Source organism: Nothoprocta perdicaria, unplaced genomic scaffold (assembly GCF_003342845.1).
Source record: "Nothoprocta perdicaria isolate Ctin4 unplaced genomic scaffold, notPer1 scaffold_11, whole genome shotgun sequence".
Lineage (NCBI taxonomy): Eukaryota > Metazoa > Chordata > Aves > Tinamiformes > Tinamidae > Nothoprocta > Nothoprocta perdicaria.
Window position 1 is genome coordinate 935,545 of NW_020454205.1, and position 20,359 is coordinate 955,903.

A 20,359-nucleotide genomic window follows, 5' to 3' on the forward strand; every position below is an offset into this window, starting at 1 on the left:
ACCAGCCCATCGCGGAGCCAACGCTGCCTCTGTCCAGCAGCAAAGGCCTCCTCAGCACCTAGCGCAGGATCTCAGAGCGGCAGCTCGTGGTCGTGCTCTCGACACAGCTCCCGCTTCCTGGGCCTTCCATATTTCATCGAGGGGAGACAAGTTTTCTGGGGGCATTTAAAGCAGCAGCCTCGTACCCCGTGGGTTTGCCTGCAAGTAGAGAGTAGTTCTAGAAGCAGCGGTGTTTGGGGTTGTGCCTGCTGCAGAGGAGGACTATTTCTTTAGCCATTTAAAATAAACAGAAGTGTCTGTTGGCACTTGTGTCCGTCCCTTGTGTTCTGGTCACTGCTCYGAGACCCTCGTGCATCTTTGAGCCTCCTGCACGCTCTGCTTCGGCCTGGGCGAGCAGGGCCAGCTCCCACCTAAGGCCAGAGCCMGGTTTTAATGCAGCCAACACGTCCGCGCCGCAGCCAGCCCCTATAACCTCCCTCTGCCCYCCCTGGGGAGCAGGGCGGCTTTTCGGGAGAGGCTTCGCAGGCGKCGAGCCCCCCGCGCTGCTCCCAGCTGCGGCCGCCCCAGCACGGAATGAAAACCACMGCTGCCTTTGGGGATCCCATTTATTACGCTGTAAAAAGCAACATCGCCTGGAGAGTATTTCTTAAAATAAATAACTTTCATTTGCAGAACCAGTACAGCTCAAATGTAGATTCGTTCATGGGAAGCTGCTAGAAATACATTCATCACTGTCTAGYCCCCACGGTACAGAATCTCGAGTCGAGATCAGCCCAGCCAGGTACAGTGAGCAGAAACACCCTGCCAGGAAGCGCGGGCACTGGTAGTCCAGCTCCAAAGCAAGGAAAAAAAGGGGAAAAAATAAAAGAAACAACAGAAAGCTGGTACAACGCCTTTCGTTCACAGAGATAGGCTAATTAATGCTAAGACTAGCACAATATTTCTGTGTACAAAGCATTAAGTTAGCTTAACCACTTTGGTTCGTGGTACAGAAGCACATACAGACATTCAAACGAAGGAGTGGGGAGAAGAAGCCTCTTTGGAGCATAAGGAAGCAGCATCGGGTGGGACAACCCAAAGCTTTTTACTCAGGTCAGAATTCACACGTCAGTGTCATGAGGGATGAGCAGCCGAACCAATGTACTGCATCGAGGGTGAGTAACTCCGGACAGCACTAAAGGGGACACGAATGCATCGACGCAGCGAGTCCTCTCAGCACGAGAAAATACCAAAGCCAGCAGAAATGCGCTGAGGCTGAGCCTGGCCACAAGCAGGCGGCGGCATTCAGGAAAGCTGGAAGTCCAGGGACAGCCATGATCTTTATGCAACTCCGTTAAAATGCCTTTTTTTCCCCCTCTACTATATATGTGTGTGTGAGAATATGTGGTGTATATATCTAMCTTTTTTTTTTTTTTTAATGTCTCTTTGTGCAATGCAAATTTAATTTTAGTTAAATAAAATTAGGTATTTTTCTGAAAATCTAGAGGATATGTTTTCTTAGGAGAAAAAAAAACAGGAAAAGTTAGATTGGCATTGAGATGGAGAACACTACAGTCCATCTGAAGGACTTGATTCTTCCATAATTTTCTAAATTTTCCTAAATTTTGGTGGATTTCTTGCCAGCAAAGATAGGCAGGGATTTAGTTTAGGGTGCAAGAGGGGAGAAAAAAAACAGGGAAAAAAAAAAAAAAAAAACCCAGCCTCGTGCTACTCAGTCATGGCCAGTCAGGCCCAGTAAGGAGCTAAAGGCCCTTTCAAGGCCATTTTTTTCATCTCGTTCTCAGGTGGAAGTGACTCAGGACACACAGACCATGAGCTGGGAGGTGCTCCTGGGCTCCAGGCTCCCCCTTGGACTCGGCCCCTCCTTGGAGCTCCTCTCCACGGGCTCCTCCCGGCAGGAAGCTTGGCCGAACAACCCCTGGAGCGCGTCCCCACACAGGGCCATGGACAACTCCCACCAACATCGTCCTTCCACAGCRGTAATAGGGGCACAGGATTGGGTAGAATTATTATTATTTTAAACCAAGTTAAGTGCAGATCTTTGCTTRCTTCACCTACATCAGCATCCTCAGCTCTGGGAAAGGCCTCCCTGCTCTGGCTTGGCCAATCGGGGAACACAAGGCTTTAGAAACCGGAGAAAAAAAAAACAGTGGAAAATTTGTGACCACAGAATAGCATTCACACAGAACAAAAAAAATAAATAGTGCACGGTAAAGCCAACAACAGCTAAATATTTTTATACATCAATTATATGCAGCATGAGGTAATATTGCTCACATTATGGAGGGAGATTCTTACTTGGTTTCTTTTTTTTTCTTTTTTTTTTTTTTTTGGAGAGAGAGAGAGTTTGGATTTGTCCTGTGCGTATAGAAACTCCTGTAACATAACACTGAAGTAACAGAGACTTCTGTAAAATATATACCACTATCCGATAGAAACACACACGCTCTTCATTACTTATGCATACCACAATTAAATAGGTAAGTGAKTGGGTTCTTAGGCTCTAGCTGAGGAGGGTTATAGTAGCCCATCGAGGTTTTTGTGAACCGTTCGGTTCTCCTTGCCGTTGTTGGGATCCTCCGACGGCGTGTACTGGACCTGATATTCTTGAAGAATTTTAAACACATCATGGTGTCCAAAATGTAAAGCTTCATCCATTGGAGTGTTATTCCACCTGCGAGAAGGACCACGGGATTTTTAAGACCAGCATGGAGTTGAAGGCATCCCAAAAACCAGATTCTCTACACTTGGTATAAGCGCCTGCACCAAACACACTGTGCAACAGCTACACAAGTACTCTGTCAGCTCAGCACAACCTTTTACGTAACGATTACAACAGTTACACCACGCTTTATTTCCACGTTCTCTGCGGAGACTACAGAGAACACATGGGATTGTTCCTTCTGCTTCGGCACATCTGCCTGAAATTCTGCTATTMATGTGTCTACACCTACGATACTTATTAACAGACAGGCCTCCTCATGTAATTAGCTGAAAGAGCATCTCTCCTTCCAGGCGGCACCACAAACACCTACCTGTCTTTGGGAAAAGGATTCACTTTGCACGCTTCCAGTAAAAATTTAACGACATCCACATGTCCTGTAAGAAAAGCAAGATTATGTAAATATAAAAAGAAGGTACTTTATTCTACATAAATATAAAAATATATACTTTATAGGTGTGTATACATTTATAGATATATAAAAACTCACACACAAATGCAAAAAGATGTGTATTTATTGAAAGAGTGGAGACGCTTTAACTAACCCAATTCCATTAATAGACAGCAAACTACACAGGAGCAGACGGTACCTTCTGCAGCTGCTACATGCAGTGCTGTTCGTGAGTCATAATCTCTTTGTTCCATATCCATTCCTGATAGAGCAAACCTAACAAAAAAGAAAAAAAGTTTGTGGACTTTTAAAAAAACTCCAGTGCAGTAACTGAGTGACATTAAAARCGCATTAACAGAAGCTGTTTCCTCCCTGCTGCAGCTCCGGCCCCCCAYGCCGCATCCGAGCCCGCGTCCGCATCCGCGAGGACCTCCGCATCCGCTTTTACCTCCGCAGCGCCGACACGTCCCCCGTGTAGGCAGCGAACAGCAGGTTTATCACGGACTTCACCTAGGGAGAGAGACGAAGGCTGGTGGCTTGACCGCGTTTTCCTCACGGGGAGAAGGGGAGCAAACGCAGCCCACGCTGAGGCCGCGCTGCACAACCGTGAAGGGAGGAAACTCGGTGAAAAGCATCGCCTCTACAGAGAAAACTAACAGAAATGCAGGCGAGTGCAAGAGAGGAAATAACAGCATGTTTGCCCTAAATCGCAAGTTTTGCTAGCATATATCTAATGTAAAGGCTTTCCTACAAACGAGCAATTCTAAGCAATTTTGTCAGAAAACAAATAGCTACAAGAAAAGCAAAGCTTTAGGCAGGAGAAAGTGGGATCTTTTCAGGTCAAACAACACAGGCTAGCTCTCGGGCAAGCAGCTTTTTCTTTTCTCAGCTGTATTGAAGACTAATAAATGAAAAACGACACCTTGAGCTGCAAAGCTGGCCCTGCCTCGTGACCGAGCAGCCAGAGGACAACAACTCCATGAGGTTTTTCACTAAGGGGAACTCGGTTTAGTCATCTTGACATCACACCAGGATGACTCAAGTGTTCCTGCTGCCCAGATAGGCGGATGTACATTAAAAACATTCCTTCCCTCCCCAGAATAACTTTCCAAGCGCCGCCGGGGCACGACTCGGCTCTGGATTCCATTCCACGTCATTTGCCAAAAAGCTGTTTTCATTTTCAGGTCTGCTTGAACAAAAGGTAACTTTGAGATTCCTTCTACTTCCCGCTGAGGATCACAGCCCATCGCAGGCCACATCGCGCAGCTATCCCAGAGGAAGTGACTGCTCCCCCAATTCCTCCTTTCTCCAGTCAAACGCTGTAAAACCTACGGTCACATACTATAAAATCAACCTCTTGCCCGATCAGGAGAGAAATACAAGGGCAGATATAAATACCTATGCTTGTTTAGGTCAAGAAAAACAAACCCAAAGTTTGAAGGGAACTGTGGCTGCTGCCCATACAACAGTAGAGGTGGTGGAATACAAGAGCAGGAGAAGACAAGGCAGCACAAGGAGACACAAGGAGACRTTCTGGCTTCCCCTCCCACTATCAGCAGCATGAACAGGTCAAAAAGGATTCCTGCATTTCAAAAGGGAGTGCACGGACTTGCTCGGAAGGCAAAAGTAAACAAGAGTATCAGCAATAAAATCAAAAAAAAAATATGTAAAATATCCCAAACACCAAAACCGCCTGGAGCTCGAAGTTGAGACTACAGAGGCTCCATGAGCACCTCCCGGCTTGAAGGAAGTCACTGCCCCGGGCAGTGGCCGCCAGATGGTCGCTTGTCACGCAGCCGAGCACCGCCTGCGGACAGGGGGCTCTGCACGAGGCCTCCCCTCGGCCCTCACAAATCCCACAGCARAGCAAGGCCGGAAAACGCGAGGCAGGACCCGCCGTCCTCGGCTGACTGCCCGCGAACAGCGTTTCCCCGCATTCAGCCACACACGTATACACACACATGGATCTATCCACGGGCCCCAGGAGGCCCTGTCACTTCTCTGGCCTGTTTTCCACGGCAGCCGCATGGCTGCCACGTCCCTCAGCTAGGCTGCTGCTGCGGGGTCTCCTTGTGGGCTGGTTGGCGCCCATTACTTATTATTTTGGGCCCTAAACCCATCTTGTCATGAATTCCTATTTCCTTAGGAACCACACGAGCTGGACAATGCAATAAACCCAGTCCGCCCTCCTTGCGAAGCTCCGAAGTGCAAAGCTAAGGGCWGGGCAGGGCGGCGAGCGCTGCAGGTGACGGGGCCGCGTCGCCCCTCGCGCAGTGGAGCAGAGCACGCGGCCCCACCGGACCCGAGATCCCTTCATCAGGAAAGAACCACAACAAAAACTAACATGCGACTTTATGCAGCCCTCAAATGCTCAATTATAACCCGAATTTACCAAGCAGCGCATCAATACTGAGTTTTCTTTCCCCATCTGTGCCTGAAATCCCTCCTTCACCGGAACACTTTAAAGCAGTCTAGATCTTGAAGAACATCCACCAAGATGAGACTCGCTACCAATGGGCACAGCACCAGGCTCGTCTCACTGCAGTCTTTTGGGTCTGTTACCGAACTATTTTACATACAATTTTAAAAGCACAATATGGAGGAAACAGGAGCTGTGTCCTCCACTGCCAGGCACGTCCAGTGCCACAGCACTGGAGGATGGGACTGAAATCCCACATCAGCTCTTACTCATAAGCTCTTTAAATTGCACAGAATGTCTTTAATTMAGACATTCTGTGTAAGACATAAAGACCCAAATAACTGGAGTAGTTGCCAGAGTGAAGGAAACTTYGACTTACCTCCCAAAATGGGGCTTCTTTCAAGCACCCTTCGGCTCCACCAAGGTCTCGCCATCGGCCCTAAGCTTTTTGCCAGGCCCGAGGCTGAGGGCAGAGTGAGCAGCACCCGCTACTTCTGATTTTTTCCAGCAGACTTGACAGACTCTCTGTTTTTGGAGACAACAGAGCTAAGGAAACCACTGACAGGTTTGCCAGTGTCAGAAACAAAACAACAGGATTCSCCTTCTCCGAGCACCAGGTCACATGCCGACCGGCTGCCGAACCACCTTCACAAGCTGCTCACTGTCAAGGTTCATGGGCGGCTTGTGCAGATCCAACCAGCAAACAGAGCTGTAATAAAGGAACCAGCTCCACAGGCTTGTGGCCTCCTGACCAGAGTGGAAATCCTGACYTCCCTCCCGTGCGGATGACAAGAGACGTCACCGCTGCGTCGCCCACCACGAGGGACGTGAGAGGGGAACGCTGGGCGCTTCTGTGATTAAAGCACGCAAAACACATACCAGAAACAAGGGAAGGGGATGAATCCCAAATCTTTGGGAACAGGAGAAAACCACGAGCCCTTGAAGCAGCGGAGAGAGATATGATGAATGCTGCGAGCTTAGGGAGCAAAGGGCCAGGATCAGGGCTGACCATGGGGCAAAGCAGAGGCCGACGGGCGCGTTGGCGACGCGCGGAGCGGCTGGCACAAGAGCGTCGCCCATCCCAGGAGCGGGCGGCCCAGGCAGGGCCCTCGGCCACAGACACCTCTGCTTCACTCAAAACACAAGACTCAGTGCTTGGATTATGTCCAAAACATCGGAGGAAGTTCAAGGAGACTTGGGGAACTTTGCAGGWAGGAGACCCCGACTATCCCTTGCGGGCTGAAATCAGAAGAGGTGAAATCCCAGCGGGACTCTGAGCTGCGCTCCAGCACGTGCGACTGAGACTGCATTTTCATTCATTGTATTTAATCTTGCTCAACCTCTCGTTGTTTAAAGAATAAAAATAAAAAGCTACTTATCATACAGAGACCTAAAGCCACACATGCAGCCCAAACTAGGCCTACAAAGGCAGAAATTAAAAAAAAATCCTGAATGAGTAATTCCTGAGCAAACAATAAAGTTGTCTTCCTCAAGGAAAAAGTGTGACCRGTGAATCACACCAACAGGAAGCAAGCCAGATTATCTCTTCCTATCACCCAGGCCCACGTGCCTGCTCTTTGCTTACAAATCGCCCTGATCACAAGAGCTGCTGGAAGCAAGGCACTTTCTCTTGGCAAATACCCCACCTCCAGGCCTGCGCCTCGCCCAACAGAGAACGAAAGGACAACTCTTTTCTAAACTCTTACTTTCTATTGTGTTTTTGAAGAACAAATGAGAATTCAGTAGGAAAATACAGCAGGAAGCAGTTTTAGGAACTGCTGACCAAAGGCTGCTGTCACTGATGCCCTGTGGAAGATTCCCCAACAGGACACGGATTTCCCCTCATTCCCATAAGCACCAAGGAGAAATGACATGAGCTGCTGTCACAAGAAGGGAAAATTTCAATAGGGTGTTAGGGGAGAGAGAAAAAAAAAAAAAAAAAAGGAAAAAGGACAACAGTGGAAGAAGAGGTTACCCGGAGAGGTTATAGCATCTCCATCAGTGSAAAACTAACACGGGAGCAGCCCAGTCCCYGAGCACCACGATTTCACTTTGATGYGAGACCTGCTTTGAGCAGGAGGATGGACTAGAGCTCCCCTCTGTTTCCATTTTACCTCAACCTGATGGTGTTAAGGATGGAGACTTTAAACCCTCTGTACTCAAGAGCTAATCCAACTTAACAATTGCACTTAGCTACCAAAAGACATTCCAAAATAAAATAATTTTTAAGGCCACAGAGGAAGTCTGCAAGAAGACAGATACGCAGAAAACCCCATTTTTCCTTCTGCAGGCATCAAAGATGTCAAGAAAAGGTGCAGAAGGCTCTATGGGAGGAACCGGGTAGATGAGAACCACAGCAAAGCAGCTGTTAAACCTGTAGTCACCTTTGGGCAGACGCAGAGTGCCCTGCACAGCCAGTGCCCAAACAGAACAACTGCAGCTACTGGGGCCTTTTGGAGAGCACAAGTGTTTTTCAAGCTCCTTCCTTTTCCCCCTTGCCCCTCATTGAACCCAGCTTCCTGCTAAGCTCGAGCACGGAAAGTAGCAAAGTCCGTATTATTCTYCCTGTCCCTAATCACACATTTCCATTTTTTAAATCTGACCCAGATGGCCAGATGACCCAGGTGGCCATAACCACCTTACCATAGGGCGAGGCCTCCGTGTTGGTCTCACAGGCTAAAACAAGTCACGTTTAAGCCAATTAAACYGGTGTGAAAATCACCACTACCTCTTCACCTCACCTCTGCTTACGTGAGTTTAACTAAAGGATAAAATCAGATATAATCACTAGGAATGTAAAACTTGCTGTGCATTTAAATATATATATACACACACAGAGTAGGTGATAAAAATATCACATTTTTAAAAGTAGTTAAACTAYGTGCAGAATTGTACTATTTTAAAGTCCTGCAAAAAGCATTTAAACGGTTAAAATTCAAGTGAAATCCGAAGTCTGCATAAAGCAGTATTAGAAGTTAATCACACAATTAACTTCTAACTTGCCCAAAAGCAAGAGGAAACAGGACATTTCTCTTTTGTACACAAAACCCTCCAGAAGGAAAACATGGTAAATCTAAAATTAGGTTTGATTCTTACGGAAGTTGCTTTATGATTTTAACCACAACCAACTATTAACACACCAAGACTTAAATTCCTGCAACAAGATGGACCCGTACAGCAGGCAACTCTTAACAGCATTGCTATAACACACACTATCATCATGTGTGATCCAGACAGGACAACAGACAAAACCAGAGTGATTAGAAAGTGCAATGTTTAGTTAATGACACACTTCATAACTAACTACTCTGCTCAGGCCCTCAGTATTGTGCATCAATGACATGTATGTATCAAGACCAGGAGAAATAAGAGCAAATTTTCTCAAATATCAAACGTATTTGGATGACTCAAGCTTGACGTCCCACTCCCAACACGATGACTTTTGACTGCATTCCCTTTTTATTCTTCTACCCACCCAAAGGCCTTTGGCAAGAAATGCACAGCGAAAAGCGAAGAGGAGAGAAAGAAAATTAAGTACAGCAAGTCGTCCTTCTACCCTTCCTCAGTCCGGTTTGCTTTTGGAGCACAAATAGGTCTCCTTTGCAGATCTCTGCATAGGACAAATACCACACAGCTCATTTTAAAAGCAGCTTATAAGGCCATCTGCAGAAAAGTCACATTACAGTCACCCTCTCCTTGATGAGGATTTTCTTTTGGTTTGGGAAACACAGACGTGATTAACAACTGCCCAGACCCCAGCGACGCTCTTAAAAACTTAAATTATTTGGAAGACCTTCCTTGCTGCCTGTGATTTAATACCAGCTACGCATTAGGCTTCGTAACTCTCAGCATCTCCGAAACGACTGCAAGTCTTACTCCTATGGTTTGCACTTTTAACAATTCAGAGCAAAAGATAATCTGAATAACTGTACAAAACGTGCAAGAAATGAGCGATTAACTAAACTTGTTTGATTTAAATGTTTCAATCTTTTTAAAACTTTAAAGTTTTAAATTCCAACTTTATCACAATCGCATTTCATGTATTTTAGCAAATCTGTCCTTCAGAGAAAAAAAAAATACAATAAAACCAGCTTAAAATAAATTTATTAAACAATACAAAAATAAGCATGCTGGAAATCAAGATACATAAATAACATACAATGCAAATGAAAATGGAAAACAAGACAGGTAACAACAACTGAGCAAAAAGGTACAACGCAAATGCTAAAATAAAATCTTTAAAAAGCACTTACATTTCTAATGAAATGTTAACGATGCTGACAAAGGGGGGAAAAAAAAACACCGCACACAAAACACAGCTAAAATGCTTGAATATCAAGAATTGCCATGGCTGCAGCAGAGGTGAACACGGAAACCGTCGCGGGCCGGAGGCGCCGCCGGACGCTCGGGGCGCCGGCAACGCGGCCCCGTCAAAGCCACGGGCCCGAGGGAGCCCCTTCCTCACCCCTCCTCACCAGAGGCTGGCCTCAATCCCGAGTCAGGCTTCAAAAGCTTATATTACAAAACTGCAATATATTTTTWTATATATATAGGTTTTTATACTTAAAGATTGTGCAAGCTGTACCCTAAATATTGCTGTTAAGCACATTTAAGATCTACTTGTCTCCTTTATGTTTCCCAAGCAGGACTTGCCTCTGCCACAAGTTTTGTATGTATTTTACACACATAGATACGGCAAAGCTTCTTATTTTAGAGCTGGAAAGCTGATGGAACAACTCCTCTGTTTTCAACTCTGTTTTTAGGATGAGATCCAAACAGGGCCAAATGCAGAAAGAATGTTTTTCAAATTGCAACAAGCAAATCCTGCCACACGTGGCTTCCTTTTAATTCAGTTATTTAATCAGCAACACGCACTCATTGCTGTAAATTCTCCTCTTCGTTAGCAGCACAGGCACATCATGTTCCCTCTTTCAGCTGAGCACTGCTCAGGTAAACACACATAGGTTTGCAGGATCTGGATACTCGTTACCTCTCTAACTATAATTTTATTGCAAGATCCTCAAACGGGTTCTTGTACTTCAAAACTTTACCTTTGTTCCCTTAACTTGCAAGATAAGCACTGAGAAACCTACACTAAACACCAGTGATAAGATCATAAAATAGCTATGAAACAGCAACATCTGCACCACAGATGTACCTATTCATTCCACAAGGACTTCAAATACACTGAAATAGGTCATTTTCTGTATCATCTTGCCTAAACTTTTTATTAATAGGCTTCACACACAGAAATCCAATCCATTTACAATATATTGMAAGAGGATGATTGAGGTTAAGTTAGCGCTTATTAAAATTATTAATAAATTATTTCAATGCTTTTGCAAGACTAACAAAATCTAAATGGAGTTATTAAGACTTTCTTTAAGACTTACTTTAAGTAATCTTTCACAGACAACATATGCTTTATGCTGGATTCAGACTTCCAGATGGGACAAAAAGAGGAAATCAATAACTTTCCTCTCATGCAAAACTAATATTTGAGTTTTAGATAAACTGAAAATGGGAAGGGATTGGCGGAGAGTGTCAGGGTGGGAGATTTACTGAGGAATCTGCCATCATTACCTCTTTGTTGTTGAGTTGTCTGGGAGATTTTTTGTTTTTTTTATACTAGTGAAGGAATGTCCTTTCTTGTTATTTAGAAATTTTGTCCAMGTTTCCCAGAGTTTATAAACCTGGAGTCTATGACACATACATACATACATACATATATATATATATATACACATATATATATACACACACGTATATATATTTTGTTTTGTAGGCTTTTTTTAATCATAAAAAATAGCTATGAGTGCCAAGAATTTAGCAAGTCTGCATCCTGGCTCAAAATTGCCCACTCAGCCTAACTATTAAGAGCTTATAGCTCATTTCATGMATCCTGTCCAAGATAATCTAATAATCGGATCCTTTTGAGCAACAGATGCAGTCGTTTCACGGGAGAAGAACAAAAGTCCTGGGTCTTAGCAAGAAGAGATGCAGATTCACTTGTGTATTTTTTTAAAAACAATAAGCTAATGGGGGCATTTCAGCTTGTGTACGTGTAGGGAGAGCGCCCTTCGCTGCTGTGTGCGGCCGCATCCGAGCCTGCCCGCGCTGCAGCTGGCTCMTCTTCTGCCCCCTCCTCTCCCAACGCTTTCTTCCCCCCCCAGCACCATTTTTGCTATTTTATTCAAATATTAGTATTAAATCATTCCGAAAGGTTTTCTCAAAAATATATTGTTTACACGTCAGGGTATAACTGAGGGACCCACTTCTGTTAAACACCGTTTGAATGTTTATCTTACAAAAAGGGCACTGTAATAACAAGACTCACTATCTCCATTTAATATACAATTATTTGGGAATTTATGACCTTATTATTACTTTATGTTATAATTTTTCTTGTATTTTCACATTCTTAGCCTGATTAGAGGACACATCTTATCTTTAGTGCTAAAATTAATTTACTTAAAATTCTCAGATATAAACAAAATACATGGATATACACAAAAGAGGTATATCGTTCAAAGCATTCAATTTCATTACTTTTAAGTAAACGTGCTTTAAGTAACTACAATAGTCAGTTAGCAGGGATTTTTTTGCTGTTGTTTATGCATCTTTTTGAACTTCAACAGTCTTTTTGGTATAGCATACAAAATTTATACAATATTTTATATATATTGATGAAATACCAGGCAAACAATATTCAAATGAGAGTTAAATCTAGAGATGCTTTAAGGGTTTTAAAATGAAGAGTTTTATGAAACTAGAACCCATTCCTTTAGTTTTGCTCTCCCCGACCTTCCATTCTATACACTACGGTTCTGGAGATGTCCTCGTTTGATTCAGGTGACACTTTTTTCCATACTGTTTCTTTTAAAGCAAGTTCTTGCTGGAGATTCTCATAGTCCATTGGTCCAAAGGAATGCTAGTTGTTCAAGCAACATACATTATTTATTAGTGTATTTGAAGGAGGGAAATAAAAAACAAAAACAAAAAAAMCAAATTTGCAATGCTAATTTGCAATGCTAACAAACTCAAGTTTTATCTTTCTTTACCTGTTCACATATAAACTGATATTTTCTGTTTTCCAGTTACAAACAGCTCAACGTGGTTAATTCTTAGAGGTATACATGCAAATAAAGGCACTTTTAAAATGATCCTACAGCTTCTGCTATGAAAGTCTCCATGCCTTAGTTAAGAAAACAGCAGTGGTAATTGAAAGCAAAGAGGTTTCCCCCATCTCAAGCACTCTCACAGCCCCCATGAAAGGGCACGTCCTTCTGTACGTGCAGCTGGACCTGGATTGGGCTGTTTCCCAGAAACAGGCTGTTTCCTTGGACCGCTCCTCAGTGACAGGCACTGGTCTATTCAGGAACACAAGGCCTGGGGTCACTGCCTGTGCAGCCCTCACCAAGAAATCGGGTCTCGGGGGGCATCACCATGAAAAATACTGAACATACATCTCATGCACAGTAGCACAGAACAGAAAGCCACAAACTGGACACATCTTTATTAAAAAGCAGCCAGAAGAGTGAAATACTTTGTGACTTCTATCAAATACCAAATACTTTTTCTAATCAGGTAAAAGAACTACAACAGATTAACAGAACTACAGTGCTAAGACGAAAATCTATTTCAAAATCCTCTCGTAGCGTGCTCCACCCATGTAAGCGTCCACTACGGAAGAGCATGGATTAATTTATCCACAAGTTTTGATGCAATACATGTCATTGAGCAGTTTTCCATCTAGAGAAGAACTCTACATTTTTCCTCKGAACTCTACAAACGATGCTCACTGAAAACTCATATCAACTTACCCGCTGATCACCACCTTCTCTGCGAGGATCAAGCTTCTTYGCAAAGTGTCTCAAATTGTCATAGTTGTGGAAATTGCACAGAGAAACCAGATCCTGAAAATATTTAGAGAACATCCATTATCCTTTGCATATATGGCAGTTAAGTACACATAAGATTGTAATAAATAATACTAAATTACTGAAGGTAAAGTTACTTACATGACAAAAGTGAATTCCCTTAACACTGTTGCCCATCTTGTCCAAAGGAGGTGACCAGCACATCAAGCCCATAACATTAGGAACAACCAGAAGAATCCCACCAGCAACACCCGATTTTGCAGGAAGACCAACCTATAGAAAAAATCAGAGAATTGGTGTCCCCTGCAGGCATTTATTAATATTTGTAAGACAGCACCACAGCATCTACTAAGGATTATTATGCAGCGCTTTCAAAAGGTAGTGCTGGAAAGCCCTTTAAGCTGAGAGCACGTTATTATTTATCTCCTTTTGGAGAGATGACAACTTGAAACACAGTTCATCCCAGTTTGAGGCACACAATCATGAAGTTATTTGCTTTCAACAGCACATTCAATCAGAAATACAGCAAAAATGATAATCCAAATCTGTCTAAAAGAGCAGCAGTGTGCACACGCACGTAAGATGTCAGGAACAATGCAACAATGTGTGATACAATGAAGCACTACATAAGAATATAAATAAAAAAGGGGGAGGTGTTCAATAAATATAGTTATCAAACAACCTATTTACAGTCCGTACATGCTACTTTTTCTTAAATAGGAGTTAAGATGCCMTATATCCCCACTGCTCAACAAACAAAAGTTTTTAGGTTGCTGAAAGCATCATAATCAACTTCACCAATTTCCTATGTATGCAGTAAGAAACACTGAAGAGTCAAAGAAAGAAAACAAGTAAGATGTAGTGCATGTCTAAATACTTAAATGTAAGGAGTGTACTACTGGAAAATAGCAGAGATGTGGTGCATATGGCAGCCACTTCTACAAGATAAATAGTTCATTTAACAACTCAAGAAGTGCAAGAAACTGGAGGGTAAGAGGGAATGGAACGTAGAATAGAAATCACAGATTAATCCTCCTGTCCAGATACATTCACTATCTGAAAGACTACTTACATGGAAGGCAAACTGCCCTGAGAAGTCATACATGCCACAGGAATGCATCAGGCTCAGGGTATTGCGGACTGCCTCGGGACTCAGGACTCGCTCACCAGTGATGGGGCAAAAGCCGCCGTTGGCCAGGGTGGCTGCCATCACGCTGGCCGACTCGCACGTCACTTCTATAGAGCAAAGCTGACGAGAGAGAGGTCAAGGTTACGAGGAGCACGAGGCTTCAGCAGCGCGGTAAGGCCACCACCAMGGCTCTGTGTGAATACCGTTACACCAAGTAACCTGCAGCACAACTTTTGTTAGGTGTGACACTAGTAGCACCCATTAGTACCATCTGAATCATCCTACTACAAGATCCTAGTGTCAGTCTTGGCAATCCTACTTAACAGTTTGGGATAASTTTTTCCGTGCTGAGTGTTATTAGCTTGTGGGTTTTTTTTTTTGTGTGTGTGTTTGGGTTTTTTTCCACCCCCTCCAGTGACATTCCTTTCAGAGAAATTGGGTAGAAAACCATCTCAGAATATTGCATCTGTTTAAATGGTAAAGCCACAGAATGACTTTTCCCTCAATTGCAGCTTGAGGATTCTTAAAGTTTAGGAAAGCAGCATATGCCTATTAAAAGGACATACTAAAGCTACAAATTCTAGCACTTACAAATTTTACTGCCAGCATTTCCTGCTAACACAACTTTGTTTCAGCCTCCTCTCATATATGCTTTATGATACATTAACTATATGATGATGTAATATTTTCCCACAGGAACCCTGCTTCACTGAGGGCAAAATATACAAATTTGAYGATGCATCAGGAAATGTGATAAACAGGCTGTTTTTTATTGTTTTTGTTTCTGTTTATTTTTAAAGCAGAAATCAAAAGACAGTTTCAACCTGAGGCTGAAAAGCYACTTTGAGAAGGAGACAAATCAATGTTTGTACTCTTGCTTTGGCCAGTCTCACTTCATAAAACTACGTAAGCTAATTTTTCTATGCAGAATCCTCAATTTCTGAGTGCCAAACTCAGGCCAGTCATCTGAAGCTGCAAATCCAGAGAACATCCGAGACGCGTCTAAAATGGCAACTGTGTTTTAAACATATGAAGTGTTACATAATACCACCTACTCGACAAAACTATTTTTAGGTTCTCTATTTAAACACCTACAACCTTTAAACTTACATTTAGTATGGCAGTTCAATCAAAAGAGAATAATATTTCCTCACTTTAGAGAGACACTGTGCAAATAAGCATATTCCCTACATTCCCCATTAGGCCAGTGAGGAAGGAGCATTAAAGAAAACACAGAGAGAAGTAGCAATTCGGCCTTTTTAGTAGAAATTTGACTAGCATGCAGGATAATAGCATCATGCAATGAGGAGAAAAGAAAACATTGAATTACCGCTCACTGTACAAGCCCTCTTTTTCTGAGTTTTGAGGGGGAAAAGGGATTTTGCTAGGGAAAAAAGAATGCCACGCAGTCATAAAAACGGAGAGCAGAATGCGCAAATTTGAGGCCAAATTAAAATTGCACAGGCCAAGTTATTTTGTGCCCTTCTTGTCACAGGGCAGGGGGAGAAGAAGTATTTTAAAGGCATGCTTAACTACTACATTAAAAATAAATTCTGTTTTATTCTGTAACAACAGCTTGCCACTGAAAGGGCTATTAGCTTGTGTATCAATTAATATGAGGTCAGATGTGTCTCATTTACAAAGAGCTTCCCTTACGATCAGTCATTTGCCTTAAGSACTGTAGCAGTCACATCCCAAATACACTGAAAATCAGATGATATTTATTGTTTGCAGTTTGCCCAGGTAAGCAGCACGAGTCAATCACACATCCTTCTTGAGAACCAAGTCATCAAATGCACACCCTCCATTTCAAAACCGAATTTGCCAAATGCTGGYAAGCTCAACTGTAAGGCATTATAACCCTCACGTCTCTGAACAGATGAGCTTCTGTTGCCTGTAACAGTACTTCCAAGCACTCAGTTTTCATTCTCAAAACTCAGTTTTAATTATTAGAGGCAGTTACCTGGAAATAGAAGTCCAGGATAGCAACCATATCCGTTCCTTCTGGAAAACACTGATTAAGAAACAGAGTCTTCAGTTAATAACAACAACAATAATAATTTTTCAATTACCTTAAAATTAAGCTATATCCTTATCAGCGTATGAAACACTGGTCAAAGTTTAAAGCTAAACATTTACTTAAATATAAAGAAGCAAAAAATAAATCATTTCCCACCAAAAATAATACAATATTATGCAGTTTTAATACCTAGATTACTCTGATTAAAGTCAGTTCATTGCAAAAAAATGGTGTACAGATTATGAACTTTAGGCCACATAAAATATTACCATAACTAGTATACAGAAACAAGATTAAGGATAACCCATTAAAAGTATGCAAATATTTATACTCTTTCCAAAAGAGCTGGAAGGATTTGCATAAAAAGCATATAATAAATGACACCATACAGTAAGTCATCAAATCAAGTGAAAATCTTCACAGGTCGAGACGATGAAAAACACACAACCCTGAAAATATGATTAAAAAAATATGTCAACCTTTTTTTCTTTCAGGTAGTAGCCTATTGCAAAGTTTCTATCTCCGCTCTCTCTTTCAGACTGGAACCTTAAAAAAAAAAAAAAGAAAAAAAAGAAAAAAACAGTAACAACAATAGAACATGGAAATTGCCACAGATGCTCACCCTGACACACCCAGCCCTCCCTCCCCAATACACAGCAAGGAGTAAGTTCAATAAGGTGTCCCAAAGCCCCTGGAAAATGTCACCACTACCCATTAAAAGCAGGGATCCAGTCATTCGCCACTTAAATGACAATARTATGATCCTGAGAAACTGGAACATCTCCTTTGCCTAGCACAGTTAATGCCAGTGCTCCAATTCAGACATAAATTAAAAGCTGAAAGCTGAATATAGGTTGCTATGTAGCTAGATCTTAGTTAAGAAGTTTATAGCATTTAAATATTTAATAAAATATTCACTTTCTGGACTGCATTTCATTTTTCACAGCTGAGAATCTCTTTAAAAAACAGGAAAACTGTTCAAGAAATGATTGGGGAAAAAAAAAAGATTTAGTAAAGACTCCTTAGTTAACACATGCGATTTCAACACATGCTTTTGATTTTAGACTACTGATTTTACAGGTAGCCTATGAACACATCAGAAGTGTAATGCAACGATACCACTGAGACAGATCCCAAGTCTTGATGTTGGCTCAACTTAGCAAGGTAGAAAACTGCCCTGAAAAACGACTTGCTGTTCCGTGCCAAAAGTTCTGTCCAGCTATGCACCTTTTCCCCACACAGGTGATGGGTGGGAATTTGAAGTTTGAGACAAGCTAGAGCATCCCGGCACATGGAGCATTCACAGAATCCCAGAATGTTGAGGTTGGGAAGGACCCTTAAAGATCATCCAGACCAACCCCCTGCTCCAGCAGGGACACCCAGAGCATGGGGCACCCGGTCACATCCAGGCGGGTTGGGAAGATCTCCAGAGCAGGAGCCTCCGCAGCCTCCCTGGGCAGCCTGGGCCAGGGCTCGGGCACCCTCACACCAAACAAGTTCTTCCCCACATGCAGATGGAGCTGCCTGGGTTTCAGCTTGGACCCACTGCCCCTTGTCCTGGCACTGGCCACCACTGAGAAGAGCTTGGCCCCTTCCTCTCTACATCCTCCCCTCAGGTGTTTGTACCCATTGATCAGATCCCCTCTCAACCTTCTTTCCCCAGGCTGAACAGGTCCCGCTCGCTTAGTCTTTCCCCATAGGACAGCTGCTCCAGCCCCACAGATGTAAGCCAACTTGCAGACAAGGCCATGGTGAAGATCCTATTCCTATAAGCCTTTCTGGAAGGSCAATAGGAGAAGGGAAGCACATCTGACAGTGCACTGGGATGAACTGGTCATCCACCAACAGCCCTGCTCAAACCACATGGGCATTTGCGGATCACGTTGCAATTCAGTTAATGACCAGGCTACGGGCTACACTGTGCAACACGCCGAGTAAGTTAAGCCAAAAGCGTAACGCGGGAATCTGAATGGATAAGATTTGTTTTTAATTTTAAAAAGGAGTCTTCTCTATCATCTGGTCTATTATATTTATAGGGATAGTAAAAGTTTTAATGAAAGCTAATAACTCTCAGTAAGTCCTTGTACATTAGCAATGCTCAGCATAAATACCAGTTATCTTGGGCTCTGGTGACCACCAGAGCACAAAAGAGAATAATAAAGAAACTTCCAAGAAATAACCCAACGCTTTTATGAAATGTTTAGCAAGGTTTCGGACACACGCATGATTTTGTCATTGGATAATTTTAAACCAAACACACACCCCAAATATTAGGGGTGAAATGATGGTTTCCATGTAAATACCCAACATTTGCTGAAAGCTCAGAAGCCAAGTGTCAGCTGAGATTATTTTCCACCTCATTTCACTAAGTAAATAACAGAAATACTCACGTAGCATTACTGAATCCAACATATTCATTACCCGCCATTTTATTCATGAATTGCATCACCTGCCAGGGGGGAAACAGAGAAAGAAAGGGGGGAGAGAAAAAGAAAAAAAGACATTCTAGCATTTTCAGGCATTAAAAAGCGATAAATGATCAACATTCCATCCAGACTTAACAAAAACTATCTTTGGCAATATGATTTTTCAGAAGAAATTTATACCATTAGATGTTTAAATAACCAAATGGAAAACAAACAAACAAAAAAAAATTAAAAAAAATACCCCCCACTGGAAATTTGAGTTGACATGATTACAATTTCAACTTAGCAAATTCATCATTTAATTCAATTAGGAAAAGCATAAGAATGTCATAATATTCACTTACATAGTCAAATTTTTCTGCATTATTTGCTCCTTGCTGCAAGAAAAAAAAAATAATTTACAAAAATTGTTAACACAAGCGAAGAAGTTCACTTAACAGTATTAGGAATTTTATTGCATATAGCTACTGTATGAGACTACTTAAATATAAAGGTACTACAATTATTTTGCATACTAATGACAAAATTAAAGTGTTAGATAAGTAAAAACTTTAATTATCATTTAAATAAGCCTTAAACATGTCTTATCAAACACCTGGATGTTGTAAACGAATTTAAACTTAAAAAAAAGAAAAAGGTATGCTTTATTTTAAGTGCTCTCTATTCAACTTTATTTATCAAAAGTAAATATAGTAGTTAAGGCAAAAAAAAATATAAACACAATTATCATCAGTGTAAATGCAATGAAAACACTAACTTTTTCTTATAGATTAGTTACTCAAAGGTAGTCTTATTTTATCAGAGCTGAGCATATACAAATTCAGGCTACTGAGTTTAAAAGTTTTTTACATGGTTAAGAGTAAGAATTTGGATTGAAGACTTAAAATAAAGTGTTACCGCTTACTATGAGAATAATTGGACTGAATCAAAATATTTAATTTGATTCTTATCTACTTATGTTCTACTCATTAAAAATTCAATAGTTCAAAAAGTAATCTCACATCATAAAATACAGAATTTCATCACTTCACTAACAATTTAAGTAAAGCAAAAAAATTAAAGCTGATTTAATAAAAATACTACTCAAAATTTATTCTTAGGGCTGGTTATTTCGGTTTGGGGGGGCGGGGGGAAAGGGATTTTGTTTGCTCGTTTCTTTTCAAAGTAATTTCCAATTTAGTAACTGCCAGTTAAAGATGTATTGATTCTGCAACAGTTTCTGACAGCTGATCACTCACAAATTCCTGCAGCAAGAAGTGGAAAGTGGGGCAGGGAGATGAATAATAATAGTAGTAATAATAATAATAATAATAATAAACAAATTGTGTTCTACTGTGGGGGGAGGTTGGTGGTTTTTTTGAAGTAGCCAAGT

At 42.0% G+C, this 20,359-nt stretch overlaps 1 protein-coding gene across 1 annotated transcript in view; it reads right to left on the bottom strand.

Moving 5' to 3' along the window:
- Positions 1-1,520: 1,520 nt before the first annotated feature.
- Positions 1,521-20,359, bottom strand: part of GLS (glutaminase) — a 35,252-nt gene continuing 16,413 nt past the window's right edge. The window contains exons 7-17 of the mRNA XM_026047637.1: positions 19,332-19,364; positions 18,952-19,010; positions 17,041-17,107; positions 16,505-16,555; positions 14,485-14,661; positions 13,554-13,685; positions 13,356-13,448; positions 3,562-3,623; positions 3,313-3,389; positions 3,036-3,099; positions 1,521-2,674 (exon numbers count right to left, since the gene is read on the bottom strand). Of these exons, the coding sequence (XP_025903422.1) occupies positions 2,518-2,674; positions 3,036-3,099; positions 3,313-3,389; positions 3,562-3,623; positions 13,356-13,448; positions 13,554-13,685; positions 14,485-14,661; positions 16,505-16,555; positions 17,041-17,107; positions 18,952-19,010; positions 19,332-19,364 (972 nt within the window). The 3' untranslated portion in view covers positions 1,521-2,517. The remainder of the gene's footprint in view (positions 2,675-3,035; positions 3,100-3,312; positions 3,390-3,561; positions 3,624-13,355; positions 13,449-13,553; positions 13,686-14,484; positions 14,662-16,504; positions 16,556-17,040; positions 17,108-18,951; positions 19,011-19,331; positions 19,365-20,359) is intronic.